The 14,471-nt window shown below is 34.9% G+C and overlaps 1 protein-coding gene across 3 annotated transcripts in view; it reads right to left on the reverse strand.

Annotated features, from left to right (window-relative positions):
* The window catches only part of KAT6A (lysine acetyltransferase 6A), a 158,951-nt gene that overhangs the window by 62,276 nt on the left and 82,204 nt on the right, over positions 1-14,471 (reverse strand). For all 3 annotated transcript variants that reach the window (XM_074209018.1, XM_074209016.1, XM_074209017.1), the window contains 3 exons: positions 4,517-4,632; positions 3,958-4,039; positions 3,041-3,176 (listed from right to left, as the gene is read on the reverse strand). In XM_074209018.1, the coding sequence (XP_074065119.1) occupies positions 3,041-3,176; positions 3,958-4,039; positions 4,517-4,632 (334 nt within the window). The remainder of the gene's footprint in view (positions 1-3,040; positions 3,177-3,957; positions 4,040-4,516; positions 4,633-14,471) is intronic.

Consider the following 14,471-nt stretch of genomic DNA (forward strand, 5'->3'; position numbering starts at 1 on the left):
ACAGAGAAAATACTGATCACCTGCTGTGAACTTTCTATTCTCTTCTTGTTTTAAATTCCCTTACCATCCTCAACTCTTCCTCCTTTGCTCCAATTTCTGACAAAGATGTGGCCTTTCTCCTATTCCAGAGTCAATCTTATCTCTATATATCTTGATCCTATTCCTCATCTCCTCTAGCAGATTGCATCCATTATTATCTCCTCTCTAATCTTTGATTTTCCATATCTACTGGTTCCTTCCCTATTGCCTACAAACAAGCTCAGGCCCCATTCCAAAAAAAAAAAAAAAAAAAAAAAACTTTACTAGATCCTGCTATCCTTGCTGTTATCCTCTAGTTTTTCAGTCAATTCCTTAAGTTGTCTATACTTACTGCCTTCTACTTCTTCTCTCACTCTCTTCTAAAACCTCTGCAATCTGATTTCCAGTCTCATCATTCAATGCAAACTGATCTCTCCGGAGTTACCAATGATATAAGAGCAAAATCTGAGAGTCCTTTATTTATTCTTCATCCTTTTGATCTGTCTACAGCATTTGATAGTTCACCATCCTCTCCTCATGGATGCTCTCTCTTCTTTGAGTTTTCAGGATACTACTCTCTTATTTTTTTCTTCTGTCTATCCAAACATTCCATTATATCTCCTTCTGTTGAATCCTTTCTGGTGGATCAGCATTCATAGCATGACTTCTAAATATGGGTGAATCTAAAACTTATTCCTGAGATCTGAGATCTTCTCACGATTTTTTTTGTTCGTTCTCTCTCTCTCTCTCTCTCTCTCTCTCTCTCTCTCTCTCTCTCTCTCTCTCTCTCTCTCTCTCTCCTTCTTCTTCCCCTCCCAATCCCCACTCTCTTTTCTCTCTCTTTCTCTTTATCTCTCCCTCTCTTTGTTCCCCCTCCCTCCCTCCCCACCTATTTCCCTCTGTGACCTCATCAGCTCATATGGGTTTCATTATCATCACTATTCAGAATATTCCCATTGCTATGTAATCAGTCCTAGTCTCTCTACAAAGTCCAGGTCCAATATTAATAATTACCTAATAGACATTTAAACAACTGTAATATGTTGAAAAGAAAATTTATTATCTTTCTTAAGCCATCCCTTTTCCAAACTTCTCTATTTCCTTTTCAAGGGCATCCTTTCAACCACCCAGGTTTATTTATAACTTTGGAGTCATCTCTTATTCACTACTACTCTTATTCACACCACACATTCAATCAGTTTCTAAATTGTCATACCGTTTCTCACATTCATGTCCTTTTCTCCACTGACATAACCACCATTCTTATCATCTCTCACCTAGATTATTAAAATAGCCTAATGAATTTTATCTCTACCTTCTCTTAAAAACTTAACCAAGAATTATCAAATTTTGACACTGAATCACCATACCTTCTACAACATCACCTGTGAAAATTAGAGGCAAATAGTATTAAATTCATGCTACAGGAATTATCACACATATGAATAAAAAAGACAATATCCAGTTCAGGGAAACAATTGCCTTCCAACTTTTAAGAATATCACACAATATCCACACAAGTACCAAAAATATGTTCTTAAAAAAAATCTTACAATAATGCCCCTTTTTTAATAAATTCCATTGACTTGCTATTACAGTAGATCAGATACAAATTTTTTTGTTTATCGTGTAATGCCCTTCATAATCTCATTCTACCCAATCTTACTACACTTCATTCCTTCAACATACTCTATAGTCAGTCACACTGAATTTTTGTTTCTCACAAGCAACACTTTTATCTTCTTGTCATGCCTTTCCACTGCCGAATGTTTCTCCTCCTCTCTACCTACTGAAACATCTAGGTTTTTTTGAGAACTCAGCCCAGGAATCATTTTTTATAAGTCTTTCCTAATGTCCATAGACACTAGTACTTTCCCTTCAAATTATCTAGTAACCTACTAGTGCATATTTTGTATAAATGTATTTTGTTTCCGAAGACTAGATATGATGCTCTGTAAAAGCTGAAATGTTTTCATTTTTTTCTGTGTAACCCCCACTGCCAGCACAGTGGCTGGCACAGAATACATGCTTTAAAAAAAAATGAATGTTTGCTGACTGAATAGCTCAACATTTGAGATTAAAAGCAGTAATGAAAATTATCAAATTTACAGGGGTCAAAAATCTAGAAGGAATAAGTAAAACAGTGACAGTCTACAAAAAGATCTCAACTGATTAGATACTACACATCACCAAATCAAATAAGATGAATTTTAATATGGCTAAGTTCTCAACCCTAAAGTCAAGAAATCAACTTCATAGGTACAAAATGGGAGTTGGGGGAAGGGGGGTGGAGTGAAGAATAGAGTAGCTGTATAAATGCAATGTCTGTGCAAATCAAAAGTATGTGTTGGGGAGAAGAAAGAGGAGTGAAACAAGATAATTGAAAGTATGACATCATAGCCCAGATTCATCATGAAGTTGTAAGAATTAAGAATTTTTAGCCTGGAAAAGAAATGATGGGGGCTGGGGGAAACAAGCAAAGGGAAGAGTATGAGACATGACAGCTGTCTTCAAATATCTAACAAGCTGTCAGATGAAAGAGGGATTAGACATATTCTGCTTGGCCTAAATGGGAGAAAGCAATAGACAGAACCTGCAGAGATGAAAATTTAGACTTGACATAAGGAAACACTTTCAAACAAAGTTATCCAAAGGTAGAAAGGACTACTGTGGGAGACAGTAGTTTCTCCTTCAGTAGAGTTCTCCAAATAAGGATACTCTTAGAGTGAACAAAATAGTCTCTGAAGTCTACCTGAAGTCTTAGAATCAGATGAATCAATCCTTTCTAGAACATCCCTGACAGATGGCCATCTAATTCTTTGTTTAAGCAATTTTATATCCATTGTGCATTGTTATCATTGAAGGAAATAATCAATGGATAATTAAAATTTCACCTAAATAAGCAGTGTATTTCTTATAAAAGTATAAATTAGTATTATGGAAATTTGTCATAGAAGATAGACATATCTCTTCAAATGGGCCCTTCTCCTCCTATTTGGATCCTCCTGGAAATAGTACTTACACTGTATTTTGTTTCTTTAATCTGTTTTTGGGGCGTCCTATTGGATTGGCATAGCGCCGTTTTATCTGTGCTGCTTTTTTATGTAGAAGTTTTCTTCCTTTTTTCCGAGGTCGACAAATCTGACATATCCACATACCTATTTAAAAAAAACAACTCATGTCAAATAAGGGCTGGTATAAATAAGCTCAATGACTTCAGAAGCACTAAGTTGATAGAAAATGTCATTAGACTTTTCTAAATTCTGCAAAATGTGAGGGAGTCCTAGGACTCCCCTAGGAAGGTCTAACTTCTACAGGATCATCATGATTTTTCAAAACCATTCATAAAACTAAAAACCTGTTCCTACTTAAAATAATCTAAGTGAAGATGGCAAGAAAGAATAAGAACATTTCCCCTTCTATTATTATTTACTACAGACTCCTCTCCTCTCCTCTCCTCTCCTCTCTCTCCCCCTCCCTCCCTCCCTCCCTCTCACACTCTGATCCTTTCCCCATAAAGTGTAAGCCACTCCCACCCTCAGAACCAGAGGAATTCAGTGCATGACCTATAGTGGGGGCTTTCTTTCACTAACAAGGTAACAATAGCCTCAGATCATAATAAAAGGAAGAGGATTGAAGAAGACTGAAAACTGAACCAAGAATTATCAAATTTTGACACTGAATCACCATACCTTCTACAACATCACCTGTGAAAATTAGAGGCAAATAGTATTAAATTCATGCTACAGGAATTCTCACACATATGAATAAAAAAGACAATCTCCAGTTCAGGGAAACAATTGCCTTCCAACTTTTAAGAATATCAGCATTCTCAAATAGAAAGCTGAAGAGAATTCTCTTATTTTGAGAAGAAAGTTATCTTTAACCCACTTCCATAGTATCCCTTTCCTTTTCCAGTTAGATCTCAGAATGCATCACCTTTCGGCATCCTAGTGAGTGGTGGATCACAGCACTCCATATGAAAACCTCGGTCACATGAATCACAGAAGAGCATGTTATCCTACAAAATGACAAGGAAAAGTTCTACTTAATGTTATGCAATAAAATATGCCTAACAAAACATATCTGACGCATGTCTTCAAAAACCCTCAATAATTTGGGTTGAATTCTTGAATAATGTGAGTCAAGTAAATGAAAAAAGAAATCTCCTTAATTTGGGCAAAGGAAATGAGACCCCAATGTGAATTAATGCAAAGCTGTCCTTTAAGAACTATAACTTCACTACTTTCAAATACATGCAATAACCAGAATTAAGCTTAAAAAAAATACTGTCCAATAAAGATTCTTACAAAATCCTGCTCTAATTCATGGATAAGAATGAATTGTGATTAATATACCAATTAATTTCATGTAAATAGATGCTTCTAATTTACCCAAGGTTACAGAAAACAGCTTTTAAGTGGTTTAAATATTCTCTCTAAAAATGCCATATATCTATTTTTAAACAATGTCTAATCAGGAAAGTAGAAGTACTCACTGCATTTTTGCCCTGGTCTCGACAAGAGCTGCACGTTTTACACTCAATGCACTGCCACCGTAAGGCCTTCACTCGAACTGTTAACTCTGGTGAGAACTTTAAACAGGATGGATGACCTATCAAAAGAGGATATGACTGACACTGAAATAATCATCATGGATTCTATTAGTATACTGAAATGATAATATACAAAAAAAAGGAAAATTAATTAGTTAATTAAAAATTAATTAATATTTTCAAAATATATCTATATTAAGAATATGAAAATACATATTTACATTCTATTTATCTTAATATTTATGAAGATATTACATGTAGTTTCCACTGTTGGATCAATAATTTAGAAATAAAGAAAACATCACACTGGCTTAAGTTTGATAAAATCCAAAATTTTATTTAACCCATTTCATCATGTAAACTGTGAGTTGTTCACAATAGAAAATGGTCTCCCCTTTACTGGTAGTATACACTGAGAATTATAATTAAAAAATAATATTCAAACTATATATACGGTAGCTTTAGATCAAACTGCAGAACTGTCAACAACCAACAATTCAATAATTAAAAGAAACTACAATATGTCAACAACAGAGTGCAATTATCACTTAAAAATAAATAAGAAATGTCAGGAAATTTTTAAAAGAATTATTTGAAATAACACAAGGTAAAAACCAGAATTAAAAGAAAAAAAATATATACTAATTACAATTACACAAGAAGAAGCAACAAGATATAGTGGACCATAAGTGCTAACCATGGAATTAAGAAAATAATTCAAATCCTGACACAACATGTAAAATAGAAATAGTAATACCTGAAGAATAATTATCACAAGATTTTTGATTTCTCCAATGAAATACTAAAATATCTAATAAATATGAAAATGTCAATTATTTATTGGTATATTTATAATTGTGATTTCATTAGTGAAGATGTAGGAACTCTCTTCACTGGCACAAATCAACAATTTGTCTTTAACATACTCTCAAAAGTTGCCTGGGCCCTGGAGGGAAGGGGACTTGTTCATAGTTACAAAGCCCATTAATGTCCAAGACAATACTTTAATACACTTCCTGCCTCCAAGGCCAGGTTCTATCCATTCTATCGATGATCTTCAAAATGGGCAATGGGGTCATCTGGAAAGACCATGGCCTGACTACAAGGGAATGTCTAAAAAAACAAATAACTAATTATGAGGTTTGACTCCAATACAACTACACTTGACCCTCCCCCTACACACATACTCCCCCAACTCCATCCCCACTTTCCACTGTGCAAGTTCCAAGTGACCTATCTTCTAAGCTGAATATAAACGCTTCAGTGCATTTTTAACCTAACCCCATTCCCCATTCCCCATTCCCCATTCTCTCTCTCATATTAATTACTTTATTTGAATTTGTTTCTGCTTAAAATTAAATACATAAAAGTAGTTTGTGTGAAAGTGATTTCAAACAAAACCTTTAGGAAAAAATGAATTGTGTTCTTTTCTAAAATTTTAGAAAAAAATGGATTATAATGCTTTTTTTGTTTGCTGGAGGAAAGGGAAAAAGGTTCTTCCTCATTCTCTTCACTTTCTTGCACAATAGGGAAAGAATATTCAAATTTACAAAGTGTGATGGGAAAAAAACTAACCCATTTCATATACAAATACAAAATAAGCACAGTTATGTTATAAATCCTAAAAAAAGGAATTAGAGAGGCAATATAGCATAATGGATAGATAGAAAAGCTGGTCTTACAATCAGGAAGAATTGGGTTCAAGTCATATAATGAATACAAACTAGTTTTGTGACCCTAGGCAAGTCACTTTAATCCCCATAAGCTGCAAAGAAGATACTGATTTGCAATATCATTAAAAATTATATAGAGTTGAAATAATTTTTAGCATCTTTTCATTATCATAATCATGTATAAAGTACTTCTCATCATGCCTGGCATAAATGCTTCCCCTTATTTTATCTGCATTCATTCATGTCTTCTCATGTTTCTATTCTGAATGTTCACTATTCCTTACAACAAAATAATAGCATATTATAGTCAAATATCACAATTTACCTAGCCATTTCCAAATCAATGATCATCGAACTTTGTTTCTAAATTTTCTAACTACAAAAAAATGCTTTAAAAATGTTGGTATACTTGAGGCCTTTCTCTTTTACCTTTTTGGTAAAGTTTAATATTGGTATTACTAGATCAAAGGTTATATAAAAAGTTTAGTGACTTTTCTTGCATAATTCCAAACTGTTTTCTAAAATGATTAGACTAATTTACAGCTTCATCAATAACAAAGTTTTCCTACAACTACTCCAACACTGACTATTTCTCAATTCTATCATTTCGGTCAGTTAGTGGATATGGGATCCCAAGTTCATACATTTAAAACTGCAAGGGAACTATGGTATAGTCAAATCCAAAACCCTCAGTTTTTATTCAATCTCAAGTCTAATGACCCCAAATTCAGCATTCTTTTCAAAATGCCACATTGTACCTTGCTTTCATTTACATTTTTTCTTATAATTAGTGATTTAAAATAATCTTTTAAATTGTTTATCTTTTTTCAATTCTACAACTGGAACTGTTTATAACCTTTGACTACTAATTTATGGAGAATATAGCATGGTCTTATATATTTGTATCAAATACCTATGTATCTTGGATATCAGGTTTCTATAAGAGATATCTGATGCAAAGATATTTTTCCTCTTCAATATTCCAAATGCACTGACTTAATGCAAAAAAACCTTTTAATTTTATGTAGCTGAAATTATTTTATTTTATGATTATCTCTAGCCTTCGTTAATTAAAATTTCCCAACTATATTTATAAAAGTCATCATTCAACTCAAATATTTACTAAGTACCTATTGTATAATGTATAGTGTTCTGCACAAGAAAAGCAAAAAACAAAAAAAAAGACAGTTACTTTTCTCAAGGGAGCTTATAATCAAATAGAGAACATGAAACAAGCACTGAGAAGTATAAATAATTATACAATTTAAATGGGGCAGTGGAGGTAATATTTATATATTAATTTAAGAAAGAATGTGAGAACTACAAAAACTTAAGATTCTATATAAGAAAGCTACTCAAGAGAGATAAATGTTCTCAATTACAAAATCTGACAAATAATTTGAATGAAAAAAGTAGAAACATCTATAAGAGACTGGTGTGGCTATATGGGAAACACACAGAAAAACTATTTGTAACAGTCATATATAGAATACAGAAATAAATGCAAGTATTGTAAACTGGAAATCACTTCATGAAACATATGTGAAACACTAGGTTTATTTCAAAAGAAATGAACATACATGTGGAACCCTAGAGATAATAGTCTAAGCTAAACTACCGTCAAAATGGTACAATCCTGTTGGGAATATAGTCTATAAATGGGTATAGTGCTGAATGAGTGGAAAGTTTTCTGCTTTTTTGTTTTGTATATATACAAGACATATACAAGAAAAAGTACAATATACAAGAAAAAGTCAATTTTTTGTTAGTATATGGGCAAGAGAACAATCAAAGGATGGATGGGGCTACTGCCTAAATTAGAACAACAGAACTACTCACCCCTTAATTTGATTGTTTTTTCAAGAAGAATGATATTCATTATTATGAAGTATAAAACAAAGAATGTTTGACAATAGCTTCTTATATAATGGATTCTTCCCTACTGAACCTAAACATGCCCAGATTTCCCCTTAAAATAAACCTTTACCCCCTTCACTAAATACTAATTTTCACCCATAGCTCTACCTTTTTCAGCTTAAACTCCTTGAAAAAGCTGTTCAAATTCACCACCTCCAATTCCTCTCTTTTCTCATTTACAAACTTTCTGTAATTTGACTTTCTACCTCTTCACTAAACTGAAACTGCTCTCTCCAAAGTCAGTCAACAAAAATTTATTAAACAACTACTATGGGTCAGGAAATGACTGGGGATAAAAAAAAATGGTGCCTGCTCTCAAGGAGTCAAGGTCTAATGGAAGAGATAACATGTAAAAGCCCATGTACAAACAAGATGTACACAGGATGTACTGGATGATCTCAGAGAGAAGGACTAGCATTAAGGAGGATAGGGAAACGCTCCTTATAGCTGAGATTTGAAGGAAAGTCGGGAAATCTAGGAGGTGTAGATAGAGTGAGAAAGCATATAGGACAGCAAGTAAAAAACAACTGTTGTCAGGAGATGGAGTGTCAGTGCAATGAACTTCAAGGAGACTAATGGACTCTGATCACAGAGTTCTTGGTTACCAATTTTAGTATCTTCTAAATCATCCTCACCTGTGATCTCTCTGAAACATTTAAACACTCCTGACCACCCTCTCCTTGAGTACACCTCTCCTCTCTGGATTAGGTAGTGGCACAATAAAAGGGGAAAGAGTGCTAAAATATTCTAGACGTTACTAAACAAAAGTCAACAAGAAGAGATAGAAAAAGAAATTCCTTTCAAAATTACTACAGAATGTAGAAAATATCTGAGACTCCACTTACTAGGATATATAAAATGATTATATAACCATAAACTTTATATAAATAAAGACATAAAATAATTATACTAACAGTTTTTATAGGACTTCAATATAAAACATTCATCTAGAGAAAGCATTCTTCATGGCAGTCTGGTGAGGCTCAGGAATTCCAAAAATGTTTGTAAATTTATAAAATAAAATACATAAAATTACAAATGAAGCCAATTATATTGAAATTCAGTTATCAAAAATATTTTTTAAAAACAAGTTCATGGATCCCAGGTTAATCCCAATCCAGAGAGGAGAAAGGTTATGAATCTTAAGGGACATAAAAAAAAAAAGATCTTAAATTACACTATAAAGCAATCATCATCATCATCAAAAAGATTTGCTTCTGGCTAAAAAAAAAAAACAGAAAAGTTGATCAGTAAAATATATTAATAGTAGAAGTTCCCAGAAGTAGATAAACAAAGTCCCATAATCTTCAATATATCCAAGACACCAACTAAGCAACTCAATGCTAACCATCCAGGATAAAAAAGAAAATAAACAGAGGAAAATCCCTGAAATTTAAAGATTTCAGGGAAGGTTTCCTGTAGAAGGCAGGGTTTTAGTTGAAACCTAAAGGAAGCCAGGAAGTTCGTTAATCAGAGCAAGAAACTGGAGCTTTTCAGGCCTGGGGATAGCTAGAGAAAATGCTTAAAACCAAGAGAGGCTGGTATCACTGGATTGAAGAGTACCTGTTAGATAATAAAGTGTAGGAAGACTGAAAAAAAAGGAAAGGGCAAGGCTATATTGCCAAACACAGCATGCTGTATTTGTTACTTGAAGACATAGAAAGTCAATGAAATGGGGAGGGGGAGGTGGAGAAGATTGTCTGGCCTATCAGACCTGTGTTTTAGGAAAATCAATATAGAGGATAAATGAAGGATGGGAAGATGAAACGAAGTGGGGAGAGACCTGAGGCTGACAAACCCAGACTACTGCTATGAGAGAAAAAAGTGTTCAAAACAATGTTGCAAAGATGAAATCAAAAGGTCTTGACAACAAGAATTGGGGGGTAGGGGGAAGGATGGCAAAAGAAATTAGTGAGAGATAGTGAGGATGACCCTCTAGGTTAGATGTCTAAGGGACTGGGGGAGGATGGAATTGTAGTTAATCTAGAAAAGAACAATGACAAGAGAAAGATGATATCTAGACTTACAGGTGAATTAGATTTAAGAGGGTATGCAAAGTCACAAACCTAAAGAGGGGAGAGGTAACAGGGACAGGATGACAATCAGGTCCCAGTGGTCAGATATAGCTCAGAACACCTGGAAATGGCCCTGGATGCAGTGGAAGACCTTAGCATTTTAAAACTAGTTCTTTCCCAGGTCTCAGTTTTTCAGTGATTAAAGCTAGGTAATAAAAGATCAAAAAAAAAAAAAAATCAGTCATGGAGAGAAAGACCCTAAGGGTTTCTGGCCAAAACAGAAACAATAGCTATTTACAATCATTCTATTTTTAGTCAATTGGGGCAAGGTGGAGGTAGTGCCTTAGATAGAGCACTGGTCTTCAAGTCAGGAGGACAGGCATTGAATTCAGCCTCAGGAACTTGATTCTTACTAGCTGTGTGACCTTGGCCAAGTCACTTAACCCTGATTATCTTCCATCCAAGACCATCTCCAGTCATCCTGATTCATATGTGGCCACAGATGGTTTTGGAAGAGAAAGTGAGGCTGGGTAACTTAGCACAACCCACCCCCCACCCCCAATCCAATTCACAACCTAGTCATTATATCACTTCCAGGATAGTGTGGTCTTCTTCGGAAATGAAGGACAAACACTATTATTTTTGGCTAATCAGTGAGAAACAAAATGAATTAGATTTTAAAGCATGGTCAAGTAGCTACATTTGAATTTCAATGGGCTTTTTTAAATCAAAGTCTGGTTTTTCGATTCTAAAAGTCAAGAAATCATAATAAATAAAACTAAGTGGGGCAAAACAGCTAATTGTACCAGCTTTTCTGTTTTTGTTAAGTTTTTTGTTTGTTTTTATGTAGGGGAAGAGAAAGAACTCTAGTACATAACTACCAAGCTATCTTAAGAGGTGTCAGCAATCAGAATTTATATTCCTTTCGAAAGAGCACCTTATAGTTAAGGGAATGATACCCTAGGTGGACATAGGGAGAAGGAGGGAAGGGGGTGGAGGGAGGGAGAGAAGAAGGAAGGAACTGGGTGGGAATGGAATTGCCCTCTGCAACAAAGGGGGAGGGGTTTGGAGAGAGAAGAGTTAGAGTAAAAGATGATGAGTTATATTTTAGATATACTGAGTTTAATATAAACTGAACATACAAGTATGAAAGCCAAATGGAGATGCAAAATTGAAGGTCAGCAGAGAGACTGAAGAGAGTCAGAAAGAAAATGAAAGGTAGTTCCAAGAGTATTAGCATAGTTTTCACCTCATACCCAAACAAAGTTGACAAAGAAGAAAAATTACAACTGTAATTAAACTAAAACCACACTGGAAGATGGAAGAAACTGGAAACTTCCTTGAGCTCTTCTGGTTTCCCTCAGAAACAACAATCATCAAGCCTCTGAAAGTATTCTAAATCGACAGAACCCACAAAAGATCTGAGTGGAACATTTTCCAGCAAGATCTGTCTCAGGGGAAGCTAAAGTGTGAACCAAGAGTGGGAAACTGAAATGCAGCACCTGTGACCTGGACTTGAAGAGGACCAGCTGGAGGTTCTCAGCCACAGAAGAGATCTGCAGCAGAAGCCTTTAGGGTCCCAGTTCATGGTATAGCTGGAAGGGCTCTCTACTTCCTGTTGAGCTAAGGCAACTAAGCTGTACTGCTCAGTCCAGTCCAGTGAGCAAGCTTCTGGCATTCTCAATATGGACAGCCCAATCTAGTAAGAAAGGCTCTAGGATTCTCAAAGTAGAAAGTCTGCAAGCAGAATACCCCCCCCAAAACAAGAAGTTTGGGACAGAGCCAAGTTACAAAACTCAGAATGAGTAAGAAAGGTCAGAGAAAAGTCCAGACTATAGAAAGTTACCATGGAGATAAGGAGGGACAAAGCACTATCTCAGAAGAGGATGGTAGAGAAAAAGCACTACATGTGAAGCTGCAGAGAAGAATATGAATTGTCTCCAGTCCAAAAAGACTTCTAGGAAGAGCTCAAAAAGGATTTTTAAAATCAAGTAGAAAAATTGGGGGGAAAATATGTAAGAGAAATTCAACTTCTTGTAAAAAAGGAAATGCAAAAACTGACTAAAGAAAATAAATTCTTTAAAAATACAAATGGAAAAAAATACATGGAAAAAAAAAATAACTGCTCCTTTAAAAACAGAATTGATCAAATGAAAAAGATAAAAAGCTAACTTAAGAAAATATTATTTGTACTTCATTCTTTAAAGAAAACCAAGATTTCAATAAGGTGATGCCATGACAAGCACATAAGTTGGATTTGAGTGATGGGTTGCTGTGCTAAGTCATCAGCCTCATTTTCTCCTCCAGTATCATCTGGGTCCAGGGGCCAGACATAAATCCAAATGACTGGAGGTGGCCCTGGATGTGAGATAATCAGGATTAAGTGACTAGTCCAAGGTCACACAGCTGATAAGAATCAAGTATCTGAGGCTACATTTGAACTGCCATTCTCCCAGCTCCAAGTTCAGTGTGCCACTGTGCCACCTGGCTGCCTGATGACTAAAGAAAATAATTCCTTGAAGAACAGACTGGGGAAAGTGGAGACTAATGATTCTATGAGAAGCAAAATCAAAAAAGAAAAAATGAAAAAATAGAATATGTAAAATACATCATTGGAAAAACAACTAACCTGGAAAACAGATCCAAAAGAGATTATTTAAGAGTTACTGGACTACCTGAAAGCCATGATCATAAAGAGTCTGGACATCATCAAGGAAAACTTTCCTGATATCCTAGAACCAGAGGGGAAAATTCACACTGAAAGAATCCACCAAGATTCTTTCTGAAAAAGGATCCCAAGAAAAATTGTAGCCAAATTCTAGAAGTACCAGATCAAGTTGAAAATTCTGCAGGCAGCCAGAAAGAAGCAATTCAAATACTAAGAAGAGTACTTGAAGGCAAAGGAACATGGATTACAACCAAGAAACAACTACTCAACAAAATTAAGCATACTCTTTCAGGGGAAAGATAATCATTAAACGAAATAGGTGACTTTCAAATTTTCCTGATGAAAAAACCAAAAGTGAAAGGAAAATATAATCTTCAAACAGGAGACTCAAGAGAGATATAAAAAGGTAAACAGGAAAAGAAAAATAATGTTATTCAGTAAAATTAACATCCCTACATTGAGAGGATGGTACTTAAGGACAGCATCTCTAGAGGGTTTACAAAGACAGATTGGTATAAGTTGATTTTGATGAATGATTTTTTTTAAAAAGACATCAAAAAAAAGATTGTATGTACTGGGACAGAAGGAAGCAGAGGCATAATGGAGGTAAATTTTAACAAAAGAAAAGGTACAAAGGTCCTATTACATTAGAGGAGAAAAGGGGGAAAGAAGGGAAAGGGTGAGAATTGCTTGAATCTTATTTTCATCAAATTTGGATCAAAGCGGACATAACACATACACTCAGCTGGATTCAACTTACCCTCCAGGCAGAAGGATAGGGACAAGAAATAAGGGAAGAAGGGACTGGTGGGGGGGGGGGGAGTAAAAGGAATAAGAGGAAAGAAAAGGGAAGGGACTGATTAAGGGAGAGAGTATTCAGAAGCAAAATATTGTTAAGGAGGGATGGGGGTGAGAGGAGAAAGAAAAGTACAAATGGAAAGGAGATAGGACAGAGAGTAATAAAGAGTAATTATAACTGTGAATGTGAATGCGAATGGAACAAACTCTCCCATAAAATGGGAAATGAACAGCAGAGTGGATTAAAAAGCAGAATTCTACAATATATTATTTATAAAAAACACATCAGAAGAGAAAAGTACACAGAATTAAGGTAAAAGGATAAAGCAAAACATACTATGCTTCAGTTGAAGTGAAAAAAAGCAAGGGTAGCAATCCTCTCAGAAAAAAAACAAAAACAGATCTCATTAAAAGTGACAAGGAGGGGCAGCTAGGCGGCGCAGTTGATAGAGCACCGGCCCTGGAGTCAGGAGTACCTGAGTTCAAATCTGGCCTCAGACACTTAGTAATTGCCTAGCTATGTGGCCTTGGGCAAGCCACTTAACCCTATTGCCTTGCAAAAAAAAAAAAGTGACAAGGAAACTATATTTTCCTAAAAGGAACCATGGACAATGAAGTAATTTCAGTACTTAAAATATATGCACCAAGTAGAATAGTATCCAAATTACAGGAAGACATAGACAGCAAAACTATACTTGTGAGGAACCTCAACTCCCTCTCAGAATTAGATAAATTAGATATAATTTAGAATTAGATAAATTAGATATCAAATAAACCTAATTAGATAAATCAGATAAATCTAATCACAAATTAGATAGAATTAGAAA

This window comes from Macrotis lagotis, chromosome 1, assembly GCF_037893015.1.
Source record: "Macrotis lagotis isolate mMagLag1 chromosome 1, bilby.v1.9.chrom.fasta, whole genome shotgun sequence".
NCBI lineage: Eukaryota > Metazoa > Chordata > Mammalia > Peramelemorphia > Peramelidae > Macrotis > Macrotis lagotis.